The sequence below is a fragment of the Saccoglossus kowalevskii genome, chromosome 19 (genome assembly GCF_978046115.1).
Source record: "Saccoglossus kowalevskii chromosome 19, keSacKowa6.1, whole genome shotgun sequence".
In the NCBI taxonomy this organism is placed as follows: Eukaryota; Metazoa; Hemichordata; class Enteropneusta; family Harrimaniidae; genus Saccoglossus; species Saccoglossus kowalevskii.
Genome location: NC_140659.1, coordinates 11,107,479 through 11,130,992, shown reverse-complemented (window position 1 = coordinate 11,130,992; position 23,514 = coordinate 11,107,479). Strand labels below are relative to the sequence as shown.

Genomic DNA, 23,514 nt, shown 5'->3' with positions numbered 1-23,514 from the left:
CTGATACAACACTGGGTAGGGATCAAAGTGCGCCAGTCCAGGAGAATGAATGATTGCTTCTACTTATAAAGATCCAAACTTTTAAATTATTTAATGTGTTTAGAACTCCACACTTGTTTTCAATGAATATCAAAATAATATAGTAAATTGGATATAATGTTTTAAAAATATGGTGTAATTTTGCCCGTACATGTACATACAAGTATAGCAACGTAGTATGCTATTAATATTGTCCTTGATGCCTAACAACCAACGTTAACATATTATCTCCTCGCATATAATTAGTGGTGGAACCGTTTACAGTAGATCTCATTTCTTCTGATTATTGCTTTGCCAATAACTTACTTGTTGTATGTACTGACATTTTTTTTAGTTTAATGTATTTGTGACGTTGAGCTCCAACAGTTAAATAAAGGCGACGCTCTTTGTGCAGTTTCGAGGAGAGACGGCAAACTATTAGACAGATAAGTTGACTAATACGCACGTAGTCAACCTGTGACTCGATGAGCGGTAGTAGCGGACGAAATAACGAACCTTGGCGTCAGAATTAATGTAATTTAGAGGTTTTCGTAGGTATGCAGACGTCTGAAATTGTTACAAAGATAGGGTCGTATAAAACAAAGGTATAATATATAATTATATAATATATAATGTGATGCTTGTTATGGCAGTCATGCACCATACAAAGACGTGGCTCCGACTTACATTGGCGTGACGTTGTGAGAAGTAAATTTATAGCAACTTGCAATATGCCGCTTTACATTTTTAAACACTGACGCACGCTACGCTGTATGATTCGGCTATGGTACTACTCCAGTTTAAATCCAAGACATATACTATATACGAGATACATGTTTTATTTGACTGAAATTATAATTTTCAAGTAGAACGCAAATAGGCTTGTTTTTCCACGTTTCTCCATTGTATGAATTTATTGACCTGTAAAGTCCTTATTGAATGCACTTGCATAACAATGTAGAGGAGTGTACATTTCAACTTTATTTACACAAACTTAATTTGGTTGAAATCCTGTGTCGACTTCTGCAACGTTTGACCTCGTCACAATGTGGGTCAACCTCGCATTGCATTTGAGCTGAGGCAATGGTGCTGGACATTATGATCAATAATAGCGACGTCACGTTTGTTTAGTTTGTTTTGGGATCAATTATTTGCTAGTTTGTTAATTGTTAACTAACTACTAATGTTTTACTATGATACGCACAGCAACACTGCAGTGAAGGTAGCCATATTATATAGGTGTGTCGCAGAGTCGTTCTAACCAGAAGTCTGGTATTTTAGCGGCTTTCTTTTACCTGAACACTCGGATCTTTGGTAAAAATTTACCTATCTCATTTCGTGAGTGGACTAATGTTAAATGTAGTCGGTAGCTACGCGATATATACTGTTATCTAAAGAAAGAAATCATTAGCCGCGGGTGGCCGGTGTGTGGCGGCGTCAGAGGTAAGTTATAATGCATTAACTGTATGTGCTCCATTGTTATAACGCCATTCTATAACATTGTGTATACGAGTATGAAGTAAATGCGGAAGTAATATCACATGCCATGCCAATAATATGTAGGTTGTCATGTGCACGTATATTTTAGGTTTCGTTTTAAATCTCCGGTTTGAATTTTATATCTGTATCAAAGTATTATACTGTATATGACCCAGCTAATAAGTTCGACAAAAACTCTTCCTTCTGAATCACGTGACTGGGTTGCGCAGTTGCTTATATTTGAATAAGTAGTTTTGAGTCATCCGGCTCACTGTTATTTCAATGCCGGACATTACAGTCGAATAATGTTTTATTATATATTTGTAGATCAAAATGAAGTTTTTGGGAAGCAGTTGCTGTCATATTTTCAGTTGTAAGTAAAATAAATAACATCAGTGTATACTTGATAAAGTTATAATGTCCTGAACTCATTTAGTGAGTGGAGTGTCACTTCATTGTTACTTGGGATTTTATTTATATAACCCCTTATTTCCTCCACTTCGATTCGACATTAATTTAATTTGAAAAGGTACATCATTTGATTTGTAAATTCAAATCTGCAATATCAAGTAATATGCACTCGAGTCGGGACATTTCAGTTTACATTCAATTACAGAATGCTAGGGTTAATATTAAAAAAAGAACACTCTGAACACATTTAGTTGAGTGGAGGGTCACAGCCTGATTCGCCGTGCGGGAATGTCTTGAGATTATTAGACTACGCGAAAGTCTTTGAAATTTGTTTCATTGATTTTTAAAAATACAACAAAATAATCGAAAGATTGAAAAAAAAAACAAATGCCAATTATTTCGAAAAAATACATATTAAATTTGTATTCCTATTACAATACATAATACATGTTTATATATCCAGTATTTGTAACATTATGATATTTTATCAGTGGAGAGATGTTTGAACTATTCATAGTGTCAAGCCGTATAATCAAATGCATCATTATAATTTTGAATTAGATATAGTATTTGAAATACTTACATTATTAACATACATATTTTCTTTGATAACGTGAACATATTGTTGTTTCTAGGTAATCAATTTATATATCTGCTCCTACTAGTTCTTTTAGCACGACAAGGTATGTGGACATTAAATTCTACCATTTCCTTATTCTTATTACTCTGAGTTGTCAAATTAGAGATATAGTCTGTGAGTCTGACCAAGCATGCGTTCATGGTCTATGTCCGATATCACAATGCACAATTAGTACAAACCAAATAAAATAGTCATAACGTTAAATCATATCAACCTTTCGCTTCTCGTGAATGCAAGAACTGAATTCAATAAAACATCGTATATATATATATATATATATATATATATATATATATATATATATATATATATATATATATATACGCATGGTGATTATCCACCCATGTAATTTTCTTTCCCAAATTGATTCAAATTATACTATCCAATATTATTGTATTACTATTCTTCTGTCCTTCCTCGTTTCCGTTTTTGTTCAAGGTTAGTACACAAACTGACATATATATATTAATGTACATATGCGCATCGAAGTTAGTCTTGAACTTAAACTTATTTACTGTTTTTTTAATATGTTTACCCGGTTTCACATATGGTGTACATAATGCAAATATAAATATTTTATACAATATTTGAAATGGAAAAGTGTGCGATTGAAGTATCTGTTGTGTTTTTAAAGGTGTAAAATCCAAAATTGAATGTTTTATGGTCCTTCCTTTTTTAGACCAATATGTAAATATGTACATAAGTGCGAGGCACTGTACATCACGTCTACTATGTTTGTTTAACAAAAAATCTGTTTGTTCACCTTACTATCACTCAAATACCCAGAATAACATGGACCAAGGATCTCTAAAAATCTGAGTTTATATTTAAAAGAAGATCAGAGGTTATTATATACGTGGACAGAATGCCCATACAGAATTAAATTCATATAATGGTCAGCGTAAACAAATTGCGCAATAATATATTTTAAGTAGTCAAGTGAATTGTGAGGTTATGATTTTTTCCCTCAATTATAAATTTCCCCAATTGGATTTCAAAAGGATTACTATTGATTTAACTATAAAAATGATATGTCTCTGTCTAGTAACCTATTCTTGTTTCAGGTTATTTGTAGAATAATTATTTTGTATATATAAAGAGGTGACCATCCCTTCTAGACCACTGTGCGTTATAAAAAATACATCGTGTGATATTCAACCGTATATAGATGATTTATTGATAGATGACTCTATATTGTACTTTATATATTCAAAGATTCCCAAAATAATTCTGCTTGTATTAGGCTCCTTCCTTGTAAGTTATAGTGTAATATGTATGGTGGGCGTATAATAATATTTTACACGGGTGGCTAAATTGGTAATTTATTTATTTATTTGCGCATTAATTTGCTGTTACAAATACAACACTACAAATATAATATCAATACCGCCCGTTTTGTCCTTCAGAAAGTGTCTCAAAATTTAAATATTGCAAAATAAGCAGCCCTAATCTTTGATATAAATTATGAACACAGAATAGGGAACTATGGGTGATCAATCATGTGTGTGTTATTTGTCACGATAATAAATATTACAGAATAAACCCCTTTGACTCCTTGAGCTTTTCCACGTTTATGGCAATAAGCGGGGTCACTGCGCCCTCATCGACGGAGTGATAGAATTATCTGTACATGATAATAAATAAATAAATAAATACATCTTTTGTGACCCTGTTTTGTTGCAGGGTTGGCTAACTAGTATACGCCTCGCCATCCTCCCTTCTGTCTCATTCATCGTCTCTTAATCGTGGCATAGCATTTCAAAATTTAAAATGTGGGGCAATTTTGCGATTTCGGTGTATGTAATAGCCTCTCACAGCCGCCCTAATCAAAAGTGTAAAAATAGATCTTGGGACAGTCAGTTAGTTTTCGATGAGTGGTAAAATTTAAAGTAAAAAAAATGATGAGCGTATTTTTTTAATAAACTTATATAATAAATTATCGACATTCGCCATGAAATAACGTTAAAATTGATCACTTGATTGGTTGCAACTTCCGTCTAATTTTGGGCGTGTCATGTCCAATCGTGGGTGTTTTTCCTAGTACGAGACGGTTCGCCTTGAATCCGCGTTACGTAAAAAACACATCACATCGTGATTTAATTAATTATTGCAAATTATTCCGGAGAACGTCCACTTGCCTAACTGCCGATTGTACGGTTTTATGAACGATCCTATTAAAGATGAAAGAATTTGAATTCATGATAGGCGGAATATTAAATGAAATATATTTCAAATCAAAATTTAGCAACATTATTAATGATATTATAGAAGTATACACCTTAAAACAATATAGTAAGTGAACCAACACTCCATCACACCCAATACCCCCCCCCCCCCGTGGATGCCCATAGTCCATAGAATTCATTCGCATCTCACTTAATTTTCCTTTACAATTTCACTTTCAAATCTGGCATCAGTATCTCCTCGCAACAATAAATGTTTTAAAACCAAATGTTAAACTTGAAAATGGGCGCGTATCACCGTAACGCTTAAAGGGGTAAAATGTGTCACGATCGCTATTTGTCACGCCTTAAATTGGCTTACTAACCACGTTCATGCAACGAAATGATTGTTAACTTCATTCGCCAGAAGTACAAAAAGAGATAAAAGGGGTGTAATCATGTTTTCATTGGTGAGACCATAGAACATCACAAAAAGTAAAGGTTGTGTTATGCGATATGTGATATCAATTACAATCGTCCAAAATGTTTCGACACTTAATTTTATTGTCACACCTTCATGTGTGGTATTTTGGAATGTGTTTATCGAGCTTTATATATTCATTCTACGTATGAGTGAAAATGTTGATGAAACGGTAATTCAGTTGTCGAAAACAGCTGTATTAATATAGTATTATCACACCATTCATTAGGAGAACCTTTGAACTTGACACTGGTTATGAAGCCGAGTATGAAGAGGAACCTGTAGGTAAGACATTTTTAAGTGTCTTAGCAATAATAAACGACACTGAAACCCGTTCTTGTAGCATTGTCAAAAGATGGCACTTGGTATCCATCCGTTACACATATTGGTCACTTGCTCTATTGTATTCTTTTTAACCATGATTTGTGCCACGTAACAGTCACACTTGAGTGTCCGCCGTAATTTGCAGTGTCAAAACTCCAGAGTGCGATGGACGAGGTTCCTGTTTTGTTGCAAAACCTGTTACGTTTTTCGAAAAATATTTGTTCAGCGACACACTTTTAACTGATTGTTGTGTCAATTCATGATTGTGAAATATTCATGTTTATCAGTAAATCAATTAACTGCTTCTTTATGTTTGGTTAATATTGTAAAATTCATGCATATGTTAGCTGTTAATAATATATTCCATGATTCACGCGATTGTAATCACGTTGTTTTAAGGAACTGAATATTCTGTTTTCTACAGAGGCCGTAATGCAAGTTCTTTATTATTCTAACGAACATTATTTTTTCAGGAACTATTATTTATGACTTGTTAAATGTCAGCAGCGATGCTACCTCATTTGAAATATTAGATGGCACTGATTATAACGAATTGTTTGTCATTGACGACATATATGTTGAGTGGGGAAAGGTGTACGATCTGGAAAATAATGTAAGTTTGAACACTCCAATTATGAATTATACAGAATATGATCTATATCGATAGCAGTATACCTTCGCTCTAGTGATGCAGTGGGACTTCTTATGTTGCTCATTTTAGAAAGGCTTTATTTATTATTTTGATCATCATCAGTGTTGGTTAATCAGCATATGACACCCTCCCTAATGCATTCCAAAGATTCTCTGTATAGCTACGGTATAAGCAAAGTATGCATGAAGGCATACTGATGATCTTATGGATGAGTGGTAGCAGAGGTCGAATACAATCCTGTACTGCCTGATTACATATTTCTGGGTTTTTTTTTGTAAAAATCTTTATTATTATATTTCTTACTCCGTTTGTAGTAATAATTTAATAAGAGATATAACCCAAATCAGCCAACGGAAAAGGGAATTCGCGAATGTTTTCGTTTAGTGACTAGATTATTTAAGTGGCATTAATGTAAAATAGTAATATATCACTTGAGCGGTCATAATAAAAAAAAAATATTCTAATTGATTGGGTATTGATCTTTACAACACAAGTCATTTCGTTCGAGCATTTTTCGAGGAAATTTTAAGTGTAACATATACACATACAAATATTTGTATATACAAATGATGATTTATAAAGAATGAAGTGTCGCTGTGAAATCGAAACCAGAGAATTCGCCGGCCTTTTCAAGAAATAACTGGAGATATTAGTAAGAATATGGTCGATAACTCTTTGGGAATCTGAGGTGGCTCGAGTTGGAGTATTAATTATTTGTGCAAAATTATAACTGTTCAAAAGTTCAATATATCTGCCAATTGTTGAACCGTTCACGCTGGTATCAATGTTCATGTCCCCTAATGTGATACAGTTTTTGAGGAAATATAGTCAAGACATAGTATGATTCATCACGTGGGTTGGCTATCAACTTTTATTTTTATTCAAACAGAATTTTTTTTTTATATTTGGTATGTATTTTGTGGCAAATGGAGAATTTCTGACTTATAAATTCTTTAAACACTAAACTTACTATGCTGCATATAACATGTATATAGTACATTATGTCATGGTTTTGTGGCATAACGGAGTGTGTCTGCTTACAGTGGGAAGGCGCATTTGTTGTGTTGTGTTTTTGAATCTCATGTTTCATCGTTAGATGCAATTAGGTGATATTCACTGCATGGTGGAAGCATTTGTTCCCGAGGCAGTTCGTAAGTCGGTGTTCACGTCATCAGTATACTAGGTTTTATTTGTGTGCAGAGTTATTCTCTACACGTTGTTTGTGATGTTGGGTATTTAAATTGCGCATGTCCATCTATTCATTGTGCAGACGTTATTTCAAGCTGTCTTTTTCGAGGACGTGTGACCGCGTTTACCGATTTGCAATTTTCGTATTAATATATTTGTGTTTGTGCCTCCTGTAAGTTCAAGATTATCAATTTCTTTACAGTGTGAGGCAGACCGTGTTACCTTGAAAATTGGTTGTCAACCCAACCCGGTAAGTTTAAATACGTGTATTCCCTTTGTTGTGTTTTAGCCGCTGGTACCCCTTATATATTGAGACATGTTTCTTCGCTACTCGGTGCTTCCTTTACTGCCTATTTCCCAATATGCATGAGAAGAGTCGATCATTATGATGCTATTCTCACTTGTAACTTGATGCAAATGATATACAACAAACACGTATATGATTTTACAATATCCTTCAAGTTTCTGTTGAATATGTGGCATATTTTATATTATTATTGTGTGAGTTTACATAAAAACTATAGATATTAGCGTAAATTAATGAACGATTTCATTTGTGTCGTGTTGGTTCTGTTTCTTTTTTAGTCAAACGAGTTTACTTTGATTATTGACATATATGACGTCAACGATATTCCTCCTGTATTTAACAAAGACATTTATTTTACCAAATTAAACGAGGTAAGGTGCAATCAGTCTGTTTGTAATGTAAGATAATATAACAGGTATCTCCTATGACAATCATACGTTGTCGGAAATCACGAGCATGATACTTTGAATTGATTTTTTTCAAATTGAGTATTCTATTGGTAGTCTGGATTAGGATTGTAGCTTGAAATTCCAGACCAAGACGTAGTTTAACACTGTAGTGCAAAAGTGGTAGTTTGACAGTTCATGGTCAAGGGGTTCATGCTGCAACGGTAGACTGGAGAATACCCCTCTCTTCCGGTCAGTGATAACAGATATTTCTAGATCAATCATATTTCATTTCATGATATAACCACGTACTAAAGTAGTAAGTTGCTGATGTAAACAACCAATGTGATTGACAAAGTATTGAGTCCTTTAAGTACGTGTTAGTATGTCCACGTAACAATCGATAAGTACTTGTACAAAAATGTATATCACTGACTTGTATTTGTATTTACCGTAATATTTATCATTTCAGATGACACCGGTTGATACTCTCGTATTCGACGATTTTAGCGCAGTAGATGGTGATTGTATAAAAACTATTCTTCTATATTACATTGAAGAGGTACGATGTGTTTCTGCTAAAGATACTATAGTCAGTGTTGATAACAATTCTTTCAGTCAATGAAATATACTTGCATAACTGTATTTAATTTTATTGATTGTATTTAAAGGGACCAGGTTCAAATCATTTTACAATCCCTGCAATATCAAATACTGAGATTTTCCTGGCCGAGCCCCTCGATTACGAGCTTCATAGATTTTACAATCTTACTTTGATTGTATATGATGACAACGTGAGTATAATTTACATACTGATGAATCGTGTGTTCATAATTATTTATTTAACATTTCTTTACAAGGAAACATTTGATAAGTTTGATTGCAGAAAATATAGTATGTATTTAGACACCTTTTTGTAGACTTCATTCATGTTTGAAATTCATTTTCAAATTTGGTTGATTATGTGGGCCACTCATATATAGTATAATGCCAAAAATAACAGTCCACCCAATATTGGGTGTGGTAGCCGACATCGCGTAAAACAGCTACTAATATCAAACCTTGTTTGTTCGTATTTGTATATTCTTGACTACTGCGGACAAATTGTCTTATTTCCTTTAGTTTGCCATGCTTTAAAATATACATAAACGTGCCGGTTGTGCCGGTTTGTTGATTTTAAAAATAGTATTCAAGTATTCATTTACGAATAAAGTGGCGAATGTGCGATTTAGTCTGATCATGCGTTGAGTTAATGTTGTTTGGTGATCTGAATTATTTATCAGCACATTTTTCTTTACAGGGAGGTACATCTGCATTGAATGATACCGCTATATTATACATCCAGGTCGATGATGCAGATGACTTGAGTCCAGCATTTCAGGATATCATTTACACTGATAGTGTGTATGAAAATTTCACTGGTTCACTGAATGTGAATATAGATGCCTTTGATTTAGATTTTGGAAAAAATTAGCCAGTATACTATAGCTTTGCAGGTAACAAACACTTATTGACTTGAACAACAAATAATTCTGCAAACCACTAGAAGTTAGCTCGTTGCGGAATGTATAAGCTGATTTGATTTATGTATAGACACAGTATCTATTTGCCAAGTATCAATCGTTGACATTAGTGCTTTTATTGCAGACCCCGACAGAGAGAATACAACTATATTTGAAACAGAGTACTTCCACATTGATACCATCACTGGAGTTTTAACTGTGATCAAAGAACTCGACAGAGAAGCTATGCCGACTGGCACGATTACGGAAGTTTTGAGGGTATGAGTTGTTTACAGCACAACTATTTTAACACAGTAATAGAAATCGTACCATCGAACATTTAAAATATTTACTTCCAAAACATAGTTTAAAAATCATTATAATATCCGGTAATTCTGTTCCGTTTAACATTAATCATTAGAATATGAGGTAACAGTTATACCTCCTTCTTTGGCCCAATATTTAAATTGCAGGAACGCTTAATTGTCCCAGGCTTACGTCAACACGTTCCATGGGAACTATACCTTACCTTTCTTACACTGCTGACAAACATTTGACTTTAATCAATAACACTGCTACATGCATGCCTGGAACAAGGAGTGGGAAAGCCACGAACCGGACAACGAAATATATTTTGACCCTCAAATTATGTTTCTTTTTCTTCCGTCATAAAGTTTACAGTTTAACATTCCATGGTTATATAGGTCAGGTCACAGTCCATGGAGAGACTGTGGTTAGGTACACTATTTAATGGGCAAAAGCAAGTCTCGTGACAATCTCGCTCGCACCGAGATATCGGCGGCCATTTGCGTCAAAGGTATACTCAACGATATTTTAATGAAATCGTGAAAAGTGAAACCATTACTGCTACAATTTGCTCGTAGTTTTTCTTAACTCTCCAAATGTAATAACGTTTGTAACGCTAAATTAAAACAGCTCACAACCTTGTCATATTTGCACACTGTCAGAGCAATAATCATGTCATCATGTTGTACATGTACGCATGTGTCCTACATGTTATCTGGGTAAAAGTTTTCAAGCTTTAAACAATATCTAAGATTTGGGGGGTCACCTAAAGTTCGTTATCGTGTTGTTCGGCAAATCATTGAAGCTAATATATTGACGCTCACAGTTTAAATTTTCTCTTAATAACATATTGGCACAACACAGAATCATGTTTGTTTGGCCGATTTGTTGCCAATTTAATAATATTTGATTTCCGATTTCTGTCAATTCTTAGTATCGTCGATATCAGACACTTAGTTAGTTAGCTGGAATACATCCTTGACTCAACCATTCTTGTTTCACTCAATTTTTCACTCAATCACTTTTTGTGACCTTTGTTAGATTGCAAAATAAAGGTCACAATACCCCTTTGTGAGTTGAGGCAATAACGTGACACACTTTATATATATACATTGTTCACATAAATTTGTTGAAACAAGTTATACTGTTTTTTTATAATTTCAGACTTCTCAAAATGATACTCGTGATTACCATATATATACATATCGAGATGGCTATGCTACTCTGGTAGTAACAGTACTTGATGTCAACGATAATGCTCCTATTATGAGCTCTCCTATATATTATGGTGAAGTTGCTGAACACTCACTACAGGATACCATTGTGTGCGAAATTAGCGCTACAGACATAGACGAAGTACGTATGCTATACGATTAGCAAATCATTGAATACTGAGCAAACTTCAACTTGTAATAGTCATTGTATTTCTTCTGCTGATCTTAATGGGCCTGATTTATTAGATTATTTGATATATGCGGGAAGAAACACAGAAATCTGAAAAAAGTACTTTCTAATTTCCTCTATTTCAGGGTGAAAATGCCGTTTTTGAATTTGTCGTAGAATCTGACTTTGCTTACGGGAACACAATTTATGTAGATGATCCTATCTCCATAACACCGAACATTGCTATTAGTTTTATTCATGTTAATGATCCTGCATATTTGGACGCCGAAAATATCCCAGGGACCCTGGATATCAAGGTAAACATGGCCATGTCATAAATGTTTGCAGTATTTCAAACACTACACTTACAATATATAGTATCCAGATTGTCTTATTTCATTGCAGTTTACATCCACAGTCTATTTTTTTCAGTTACAATATATATAAAAATAAGTGAAAGACTTGAACGAACGTGTATCCTTATTTCGTATTCTAGATGTTGCATGGTCTGAGAACCGTGAATCTTTTAATACAAAAAAGTGTTAATTAAAAACAGGGACATGCAAATCCCGTCTGAGACAAAAGAAATCCCAACTTCCTTCCAAATTCCTTTGTGCAACGTGGATTATATTCTCCAGTACATTTAATCTCATTAATGGATATAACTGGCAGATTTAACATCTGAAACATTTTTAGTTACCTGTTCACACTTTTTATATGTTCGATAAGTTATGCTCTGCCAATATTCATATTTTTCGCAGAATAAGGGGTGGACGGAGCTATATCGCTTCAAACTATGGGGATAAATCCACTTGTTATAATAAAGTTTGACAGGTCATTGTTTTCTTTGAGGCAGTATTGTCTCGTTGTAGAGAAAACATATCCCTGTTTTCTAAGCCTACGCTGCAAAGCATAGTTTATTTAATGTGTTGCATAATGATTTTCTGCACAGGTGTACGCGATTGAAACAGATACGTCTGAAAATCGGAGAAGTGAATATTCAACTGTGTCGATCACTGTTCTGGATATCAACGACAACTCACCGCAATTCACAGGAGAGCCATACAATGCAAGTGTCAGTGAAGACATCACAGAAGAAACATTTCTCATAACAGTAAGTATGCATGTACAATAGTATGTGTAGTATGGGTGTGTTATGCGGTATACTATATTTTCTGCTCAATCTGACAATCATTAAAACTGGAAATGTTGACATTATTGTGCGTAATGAAACAAACGTCGAACTGCTTCTTTTTGGTTGATCCATAGTTGTGTTTCAGGTCGAAGCTGTGGATGACGATCAAGATGCTAACAACTACGCAATAGAATACAGTATATGGGGAGTGACTGATAGTGGAATGGACAATTTTAGAATCGACAACGACACTGGGGAACTGTATATAAATAATGATAATGGGTTATTAAACGCCGAAACTGTTGATAGTTATGTTGTTATTGTCATGGCAACCGACAAAGGAGATATTCCAATGTATGTGTATTTCAAGATTGTATTTCAAAATGTATAAAGCTATTTGAATTCGTAATGTTGGTGCATTGAGAACCTAGTTAGACTGTTTTTAGCTGATAGACAATACAATAAATAAAAATGTTTATAGGTGTATATGAGAATTTCAATAGATTCGTTGTTTGGAGTGCCCCTTTATCAATAAAACTACCCAATGTCATAGCCAGTTTAATTCAACTGCAATTTGATTGTATTATAGATCCAATATTGCTGATGTGTTTGTCAATATCATCAATGTCAATGAAGACGTGCCTATCTTTCTTAATGACCCATACAATGCAAGCATCAGTGAGGGCGCTCTGATCGGTGCATCCGTGTATCAAGCAATGGTTAGTATTAAGTACAGTAAAACCTGTCAAAACCGACCATGACTGGGACTGGGATCTATGGTCGGTTTTCAGAGGGAGTCGGTTTATTCAGGGTGGGCATAACTTCGATTGAAACAACAATTACATGTGCTGTAAACACGGGACAAATGAAAGACACCGGAGTTTGCCTCCGGTGATTATACATGTATTTACATTTATTGTATTGTTTCAATAAAATAATTTACCAAACAAGACAAGAATATTATGGTATGTACATGAAATCAATAAACATTAAAATAACTGTTGGACCAGACCGGGTAAGTATCGCGTATCGTAACTGAAGGCGTCCATTTTGAATGACATCACAACGTAAGTTCACGTGAGCTACATGTAATTATTATAATTTATGCAGATAGTTGATTTTGCTGTTAAGTCAATGAATCAAATTACGATGTAAAAAAATCATCAAGTTTTCACCGCTTTAAAGAACATCTTTTTTCAACGATTTTGTTCGTTCGAATTATGAAATTTTGGATATCTGTCAAGTAGCTGGAGTCTTTGTTTATTGCGAAGTTTTGTAATCTTGTCAACATGTCTAGCACATCGCCATGCGTCAAGTCACGGTCATCGTGGGGGTCAATAATTTGACTGTCGTTGTCATCGTTGTCTGTAGATTCATGGTTTTCTTTGTCTGCAATAAAATTCTCAACAATCTGTTGCTCCCACTCGCCGTCATACATTGCTTCAGTCGGTATACGTTCATCAAAGTGGAGGTATTCTACAACGCTACACTGTGTTTGCGGCTCTGCAACATGCTAAATAAGGTTTCCGAATTCTTTGTCATCGTCTGCTTCTTCGTCATCATAAATTTCAATCTTGAAGCCCCCTTTACGGAAACATTCGAAAGCACAAAATTGTCGATCAGAATCGTTATGGAAAGAAGAAAACTCAATGTTTTGATCGTTGAAGAAGTGATAATGCAGTGTGCTTCACCGCAATTGAAGTTGATGACCCCGATCATTTGTTTATATCCGGGGTCATTACACTGTCCAGACATCACGCGATGCGATGGCGTGTGGTGTGAAAAACTTAATCAGTTGCTATTGTTTTACACGGGACGTTACTTGTAGTGTGAGATTTGATATTGTTTCTGTGACGTTCACGGTAAATTCAACACAATGCACACTTTTTAGGTCGGACAGACCGGATTACTAGACAGCGGACGTGGTGCAACTGGTCGGATGGTCGATGTATTCAGTGTGAATATTGGACTTGGGGCCGATCAATGCGGTCGGTGTTCGGAGTAGACAGTGGTCGGATTTCACAGGTTGTTTTAACATAGGCGTCTATGGAGAAATTTCGGGACTACATAAATCGGTCGGTTCTGACAGTAGGTCGGTTTATCCAGGGGTCGGTTTTGACAGGTTTTACTGTATTGTGATTGATGGTAAATACAATTCCGTATATGTATTTCACTACGAGTTTTGACTGATATAAGCTATTTACTCAAACTTTTGGCCTTTCATTCAACATCACATGTTATTTAATTTTACTAGGCTGTCGATGCAGATGGTGATAATCTCACTTTTACATTTGAGGATGGTTTATCAGAGACGACTGATGGACTCTTTCACATTTCATCATCCACGTGAGTAATTAACTCTTTAACATTACTTGAGACTTTTTATACTTTTAATTTCCGTACACATATCTAATTATATGTTTCAATACACATTATAGCAACATTACAGTTTAGATCAATGCACTAAACAATTTTAGAATAAAATGTAACTCAACTAATTTAACATACTAGCTAAAAAAGATGTCATGTATTGTTTAAACAATAGTTGACTAATTAAGAGAATTTGCAGAATGTTTAATATGATGATAGGCAACATTGTTATTATATGGGAAGTATTTGTTTGTTACAGAAAATACATTATTATAGTCAATACTGCAGCGATTATATTTCTTATTAATTAGAAGTATAATTCCACTAACCCGACAAATGTGCTAGGAATTAGAAAGTGAATTACCGGAGTGCATTGTTTACGCATAGTGTTTGTTTTCGAGCTTGTAATTGCAATAAAAATATAACTGGTATGTAATTACAGGGGCGAGGTTTCTCTAATAGACTTACTAGACCGGGAGAATAAGACCCACCACAATTTAACGTTATGTGTACGTGATGAGAATCCAAATCACGTACGTATTATCATTTTCAATTCTATTATATATAACAATTCGGGTCTTGTGACTTTTAAGCTATCATCACATTGGCTACTCAGTCCAGACACCTAACATTCTAACCAATCAGTAAATATGTACAAGTTGTAAAACGTGCACAAGCTTTAGTCTTGAACATACGTCGTTTTTTTCTCGTTATAGTTTAGTAGATCTGTGGCATGTATTTATTTTCAGAATGACACAACCTTCCTCTTAGTCACAGTTACTGACGTTAATGACAATAACCCTGTAATTACTGCGAACGACTCCAGTGTAATGATTCTAGAGGAGGAAGCAGGAGGTGTAATGATTACGTACGTGACGGTATGTGATACACAATTATTTCAATTTGCTGGTATTCTTATTAACATATTTATTATTCATATCCATTACTATGAATCTTAATTTATTACCGTTCCATGTGACAAATACAAACAAACAAATTTGTATCATTTTGTTTTGTTTTACAGGCGACAGACGAAGACGACGGAACAAATGCAGAATGGACCTATACAATTGTTGACAGACTGTCTAAGTGAGTATATTACCTTGCCTAAATGGGTAAATGTATGTACTATTAATTTATTATAGCTACTATGTTTTGGTGCGCATGCTTCGAGTGTGAAACCACTCAAGGCGCTCAGTGATAAAAAAACGAAAGATCACAGTCTTTACGACACTTGGTGAGAACCAGCTGGTGATTGCTGTGAACAAAAAAGCAACCTAACGAGAAGTATTGCAATATAGCTCATTGTTTTCTAAACAGAATATAAATATTTATAGTACAAATATTTGTAATGGTAAGCTGATACCAATATTGATACTTTGTTAGCAAAACAGTGTGCTGTTTTTATGCAATAACCCCCCCCCACACACACACACACACACTCACCGAAGGCGGGTATACCACGAGATATTGTACAATTCACGACATTCACGACATATATGGAGTGAATTCATTAGTTACCTGTTGACCTCCGAATAGACGGATAAGAACATGCGCTCGGATTTCATTTCAGTGAGTTCACTGTTGATGGCACAAACGGTGAAGTGACAACTCTAAGACCGCTTGACAGAGAAGAACAGGATACGTATGAAGTGTATACTTCAGCTGTAGATCATGGTGAAAGCCCTCGTTCCGGACATACTTATGTAACAGTTACACTTATCGATATCAACGACAATCCACCAGTGTTTGAATCAGATTCATATAAAGCAACTGTACCGGAGCAGACATCAGACATTTTTGTCATTACTGTGAAGGTAATTATATGTATACTCGTCGATACATAAGTATTACCAATGATTTATAAGATGGTATATCTAACTTTGATGTCTATGTACAGTGACATATCTCTGCGTGTTTTTGAGGACGAAGCACTTCTTGTGAATATGTACTAGGATGCTAGCAACACAGTCCCTGATAAACATTTACCAGGTCACTCTGCATTTGCATTTGTCATGCGATTTTGTAAGTGACCTTTGGTTAGTTCTTGTGATATCACATGCATATCCTCTTATTATGAAACCTTGATATTGTATATAGTGTTGTGTATGACTGCCAGTGCCAAAATTGCAAGGTTGTATTTTGGTGTTGTTACTGGTAGTTAGGAAACTTGCGTACATGTGTAGTTTTCTACTTTGCATGCATTTGCATATTCTTTGCATAATTATCCCAAACAGAATTGTGATGATTAACATATTCAGATACACAGTACACAAACTTATTGACATACAAAACTGTTACAACTAAGGTTTCAAGTTTTCAGCAACTTGTCAATTTGATTTAAAAAGTCAGCAATGGCACAGTGGAAATTGCATTGTGGCAGTCACGATAATTGCTGTGGTGGTGTCAGACCAGTGTGACAGTAAAACAAATCACTGTGGGGTACCACCATACTGTTTTTATTCTGGCAACACTGATGTCACTTTAATTTGGCAAGGGATCTGTTGTATGGTTAATAAATAATATGATATCTGTATCAGTGAAATCCACTGTTTCCCTTACCTACCTACATACATGCATATATATGTGTAGTGTAAACTTTGTGGCATTTTTGGTAACGCTATCCAGTATATATGATTGGTGCCTGTCTGTCAGTGTACATCAATACATACATATTATATTCATATCACTTAGGCTAATGACATTGATGCAGATGAAAATGCTGTTGTGAGATACGCCGTTGTTAGTGAACATGGTACAGACTATGAATACTTTGATGTGGATAAGACCACTGGTGATGTGTATATTACATCGTTCGTGGCAATAGAGGATGTGGGGGAGAGGCTGACAGTGAAGATAGAAGCTTATAATGAGATACCTTATGCGTCTGATGATATTGTCAATGGTACAACAAATATTACAGTCAAATTAATGGTTTGTTACTTTTACTCGTATCTATAAGCCCCCGCATCTTTGTTTTAATTTTTGTTTGTAATAAGATTATTCAATACCACAATCTAAAAACATCTGTTCAACATTTAACATTTAGTAAATATTTCTTTTGAATACATGCATTAAAAGATGTTGTAGTTGATAAAACATCCTCGCAAACAGAAAAGAAAGACTTTTGCAAAATTTAATGTGTGACACTAATGTGGGTGGTTTCAAAACAACAATAATGATGTAAACTGATGTTTAATTTCGCCTAGCTGCGAGGATTATTAGGTTCAACAAGCACAAATATATGGAATATTTTGAATTGCAACCCTGTATATTGTATATGTGTTACGTTATGTGATGTATACCTACCTGTTAAAGCTTGTCCCACTTACATATTTTTTTCATATTTGGTAGTCTCCATACTCCTGTTACAATGCAATGACTCTAAAAATAATTGTGTGATGTGATGCAACCAATTAAATGGCAAATCCTCATATCTGTAAACAAACATATTCTTTATTTTGATGCAGGTTTTAGATTAGGTTGTGATAACATTGATTTATGCTCAATTGAACATTTTCGGGAAAATGTCACTATCCAAAGTTGACTTAAGTTTGGAATATTTAAATTTCTGTGTTTATTTTCAGCATTTATCCGGTACATGTTCTTGATAGGAAAATGGTTTACAGGTACGAAATCTGCAGCTTTGTGAACTATATTCATGAATCACAGATGGCGGCTGCCTAAATGCACAAAGTGTGGAAAACAATTCATAAATCATGTGTTAAATTGTTGAGCTTCAATTTCATCAGATATATTTCATCAGGGTATTGTCATGAATTTGTTTTCGCGTATCTGTTGATCGACTTATTTAGCTGATTACTAGTGAATGGCTGTGTTATATCTGTCATCATTTAGATTCATGCGAGGTCCTGGACGGAACTAGACTCAGTGATTTGGAACTAATTACGATATAACCGTTGCTATCCGGACCGCTGTTTCTGACAGTTGGGTATTCGCAGTTAGTAATATAGTGGGCGTTTAATAAAAAAATATGACGTATCCAGAGAGAGATAGAGAGATAGAGAGAGAGATAGAGAGATAGAGAGATAGAGAGAGAGAGAGAGAGGGAGGGAGGGAGGGAGGGAGGGAGGGAGAGAGAGAGAGAGCAAAACATGAACTGTTAGGGTTACCAGTAATTATATTTTTGGCTATCAGTGTGTACAAAGTGGTTTTAAAGTGCCCTTTTTAATTCATATAAAGATAATAAAACAGAATATCTTTTTTTTAATTCTGTAAATAAATTCCTGTTAAACTGTGGTCACAATGCAGTATGAATGCAATGATTCAGTGAATATATAAGGGTGGGCCTTTTAATGAAAATTGTGTTCGGTCAGAAAATGTCTAAAATTTGGGATTCTGCTCGATCAGGGTTAATACTTGATTTCTTTTAACTTAATTATTAAATTGTAAAAAAAAACGTTGATAAAAGTTTATATATTACAATTATAGTACCCAATATGTACCCAATGTGGTTATGTGTAGTACATTCGCGTCTCCCAACCTCATTTTTATCATCCATTTATCGCATTCGCACTGCACATTTTTTGCACTACATTTTAATATCATTTACATCTAATATGTTATCATACATTTTACCGTTGCTCACTTCGTGTCGGTGGAACGTTTCACAGGGTCACGCATGGTGATAAGTAAGTAATAAGTTGGTCGGTGATATTTGTGTTATTAGTTTCCGGATTTATGTTCAGTGCCTACCCGCGAGTTCATGCATCCATCCGTCGGTCCGTGCGTCAATCTGACATCATTTCTCAGACATGACAGGACCGATTATGTTCTAAGTTGGTAGAGAATCGGGTCATAATCGGAGACATATTCACGTCAATTGTTATTTTCTTTGACTGACTGGAGGTCATTTTGGTCCCAAAAAACTGACAATCAACATGTACGCATGTCATCATCTATTTTTAAGGTATGTTTGGGTCAATTTCGTTAAATATCAACATTGTATTGACAGTGGGTTACTGATGCATGTTAATTTATTTCGCGATCTGATTCCAAATGAATATTTCTTAGGTACACCTTCATGTATTTTGGTCAGATTTGATTTGGCAGTAAATTAGAACTTGTCTTCAACTCTTTATTGGCATGCCTGAGCCGATTCAAACTTGGTATGAACATCACATATGATATGTTTTACCAATGAAAGTCAGTTGGTTTTTGACACAGAGCGGGCAACTGATTACCATGTTGATTTTATTTTCATGTGTACTGTTTTTGGACATGCTATAACTGTTATTGTTGGTCAAAATTATTTCACGTCGTGCCTAGCGAGATTCACAATGATAACAGTATTTCAGGGATTTTGGTAAGGCCAGACTTTTTTTATTCCTTGTTTCTCGAGTTTTCAAAAGGCAATTTTTTTGAGGAGGGCGGAAAAATAAATAAAATTAATTCTTATTTTCCATTAGATTTGTGTGATTCTGAATAAAATTGTAAGTGAGATCATTGATCGGAGAGAAGAAATGAAATAACATTTTATCCTATGTATAACCTTGTTTCTCATCTGCGCGAGACTTCGGTACTTTGATCATGATACTCCCACGAAAATGCAACTTGGATTTGTTATGCGGCGAGCGGTAAAAAAATGAAGATAAAAATAATATTTTTTAGCATTTTTTGCGCTTACAAGTCGGCGGGCGCGAGAAATCACGCTGAAATAAAATTTTATTTTTATTTCATTTTCGGCTCCTGTTCATTCGGCGGGGTCGCGAAACAAGGGATAATAAAAGTCTGGCCTAAATAATTTTAAAATTATGCATCTAAGAGCCATTGTCATTCAAACCTAGGGTTAATTAGAATGACCTGATTTCAGTCTCAATGGACCGAATGTTTTGAAATCTGAAAGGTCTTTTGCAATATACAGTGTTGACTGCATTTAACGGTATTTTTCTTGTCTACCAGAAAAGATATATATATATATATATATATGTATATGATTGAGGCTGCTATTTACTATGACCCATCTATTTGGTACATATGACCACGTCAATGACTAATTGCATCTTTGTATTGTGTCCTTTTAGATTTGGTCATGGCTAAATTTCAATGTAGTGATTAAGAGAGTTATCAATCTTGATTTTCGGAAGAATTTACTTTGTATTCACTTTGTGTATACCTCTATCACATATTTTGTGTGTGGAATGCTTATTCACTGAATTACATTAATGTTGAGGAAGTGGTAATTACCTTCACAATTAAATATGCAACAAAATTGATCATCAGTTTGTTTCAGGTACTGGTATGGTTGAATTAAGGCGTTGCAGCAGAGGAAGATTTATTCTGTGACATGAAGACCAACACATTTATGTACCGATCAACCCAGCTTTGTATGAAAGTTCAAGTTTCAAAGGAAACTTTTCCAACAGAATTTTTTCATCGCAAAATTTTGCTGAAATTTATTGTTGCACTGTTTTGTAACTTTCATTCGATTCATATTGATAAGGAAGCATGGCAGCAGTACAGCACATTGTAATAATATACCGAGAAAAGTAAAAATAAAACAATTTCATGAATAATTGCCGATGACCTAATTGTTCTTGTATATCACCAATATTATTCTTCGTTTGGATAGTATCTTGGTCATATGTATGCATGCACGTATTTCCAATTTAGTAATACATTGAACATCGTGAGACCTTAAATAAGCTTGGTGGGCGTTACCTAGTTTTGAAGATTCAAAATTCAAAGTTCCCTCTACAGTTATCTTGTTTTAGTTACGGATTCATTTGCATGATCTGTATTTTGGTACAATACAATACAAAGCAAAGTAATTTATTTGTAACATTTGTGTTCTGAAGACCAAAACAGCAACATTGGATGCTAAGCTGTAGAATAGTTTGCTTTGCGCGCCTGGAGATAGTTACGCGATTAGAATAGCTTTGGTCAATCCAGCCTCAACATGGGGGGGGGGGCGTCAAACCAATAGTTGGGGAACCTGACACGTTGCATGTTTAAAATATTGTATTAAAGTTCACCAATGTGTTTTGTTTAATAAATGACTTTCCGGCCTTCTTCAAATAATATTTGTTATTGTCATTCATACTAAAAATAGTTATTTGCTACTGAATTCAAATATATAAAGATACGCCCACGTGACAGTTTACGAGATTCTATCCACAATGATGATCTGGGATATTGCACTGATCCGGGAATATTAATTACCTAATTTGTTGTACTTTTTACTGTTCCAACGATTTATAGAAAGCAACTCAAAGTATCCCATTGAACTTGGAGATTAGGGATAATCTACATACCTGATTAATTTAGGGTTGACATTCCTGCATATTAATTACCCTAATTTTACGTATAAACCAATTGCCTTTTTTGATACAATAGTTAAGGAAGACTCATCAACTCCAGATGTTACACCTTAACTAAAGTCATAACCAAGGCGTAAAGTAAGGTCGAATAAAAAAAACAGTATAGGTTTACAAAATGTGTGGGTTTTACGACATTGTTACAGTAGGAGATCACATATGTTGTAAACATGTGTGATCTCCTACTGTAACAATGTCGTAAGATTCACATATGAATTTCCATATAAATACATCACATTCGTGAATAGGATAAAACAAACTTTTTTACACACACACGAAATAAAAATATTCAAAAATAGCGCCCTCATAGGGGCGTTTTTTCTCACGAACGTGAACAAATATTCGAAGTCAGTGCCATCCACTACAAAAGTTGGTCAATACACGAATTATTCATTCATCAGTGGTAGCACATAATTTTAAACATTCATCATCAACTCAAAACACACGTCATTTTGAAAATACGCACATCCTCTTCAAAATACATACAATTATAATATATTTTATCAAACACGGATTTGTAAAAAACACACGCATCACTGTAAAACACGTTCCCAAATATATGTATATAAGTACACATAAGTTTAGTATATGTACACAAAATAATAAATTTACTTTCCAAGCTTCGTAACCATTTATGAAACAGTATTAAGTGTCAGTGATTGTGAATATTGATTATATTGTACGACGAAAAGCCTATTTACATCGTCCCGTATGTTATTCAATTAAATGCGCATTTCTTTTTCAAGTCATAATAGTATTCAACTTTTTTGTTATTACCAAATCGATTAGATTGTATAGAGTGAGTTTTGAGAATTGTGGAGAAATTATATTACAGTGATCTGCTTTGAAGTGACGTAGAAAGTTGCCATCTAACAGAAAACATCGCCTGAACTAACCCATTGAGTGGATATATTGTGTGAGGAAATTCTGATCAGCTTCAGTTCAGCGCCAACACCCTAAAAGAATGTTACCATTCGAATTGCGAGCAAACCTGGATGTTACTGATCCGTTGAAGTCTACTGTCACTAATCATAAAGTCAGTAGAACGTAAGTACAGATTAAAACTATCATGCACTTTGATTTGACGGCGGTGTACTTTTTATCATTCTGACCCAGGGATTCAACATCTGGTATACTATATCGAAAAATCCTACGTTTCGCAATGACGCCAGTATTTCACACTTAAGTTTTCAACAATTAGGAGTTCACAGCAAGAATGCTTATTTTAAAATAATATTTGCAAATGCAACTCAGTTTTAGTTGAATTGATATGGTAGGCAACAAAAGAAATTAATCATACATGACAGAACCCTTTGAGAGATTTTGTTGCACATAACTTGAAGAAGTAACGCATGTATTTATCTCAAGTGCTCCCGTGCATAAAGATTTTATTTCGTGGAAGACATACCTGAAGACAAAATATGTAAAATGAT

The 23,514-nt window shown here is 34.6% G+C and overlaps 1 protein-coding gene and 1 long non-coding RNA gene across 5 annotated transcripts; both read left to right on the top strand.

The window, feature by feature from the left end:
• The first annotated feature begins 1,089 nt into the window (after nt 1-1,089).
• On the top strand, nt 1,090-8,218 carry LOC146730272 (uncharacterized). The gene is made up of 7 exons (XR_014927391.1): nt 1,090-1,461; nt 1,825-1,870; nt 2,544-2,591; nt 5,421-5,476; nt 5,989-6,128; nt 7,558-7,605; nt 7,941-8,218. It is a non-coding gene; the product is annotated as an uncharacterized LOC146730272 (long non-coding RNA).
• A 1,205-nt stretch (nt 8,219-9,423) lies between these two features.
• On the top strand, nt 9,424-21,785 carry LOC146730271 (protocadherin-1-like). Of its 4 annotated transcripts, XR_014927390.1 has the most exons (16): nt 9,424-9,544; nt 9,696-9,829; nt 11,021-11,212; nt 11,386-11,556; nt 12,192-12,353; nt 12,520-12,728; nt 12,964-13,093; nt 14,629-14,720; nt 15,187-15,277; nt 15,494-15,622; nt 15,769-15,833; nt 16,318-16,561; nt 17,439-17,678; nt 18,332-18,373; nt 18,603-18,691; nt 20,998-21,785. XR_014927390.1 is itself a non-coding variant. In XM_085493533.1 (15 exons), exons 2-14 carry the CDS (start codon nt 9,797-9,799, stop codon nt 18,353-18,355), a joined length of 1,782 nt encoding a protein of 593 aa, XP_085349659.1. In that variant the 5' UTR covers nt 9,424-9,544; nt 9,696-9,796; the 3' UTR covers nt 18,356-18,373; nt 20,998-21,785. The 4 variants fall into 4 exon arrangements, 3 of the variants coding, with proteins under 3 accessions (XP_085349659.1, XP_085349660.1, XP_085349658.1); XM_085493533.1 differs by lacking the exon at nt 18,603-18,691; XM_085493534.1 differs by lacking the exon at nt 18,603-18,691 and having other exon boundaries at nt 20,988-21,785.
• The last annotated feature ends 1,729 nt before the right edge of the window (nt 21,786-23,514 follow it).

What these genes read in the sequence shown, in the direction of transcription:
- LOC146730271 (XM_085493533.1), top strand. Translation starts at nt 9,797, where the DNA reads ATGCCGACTGGCACGATTACGGAAGTTTTGAGG. An exon ending in AAGAAACATTTCTCATAACA is followed by an intron (nt 12,354 to 12,519) that starts GTAAGTATGCAT and finishes GTTGTGTTTCAG; the next exon opens with GTCGAAGCTGTGGATGACGA. An exon ending in GACAAAGGAGATATTCCAAT is followed by an intron (nt 12,729 to 12,963) that starts GTATGTGTATTT and finishes ATTGTATTATAG; the next exon opens with ATCCAATATTGCTGATGTGT.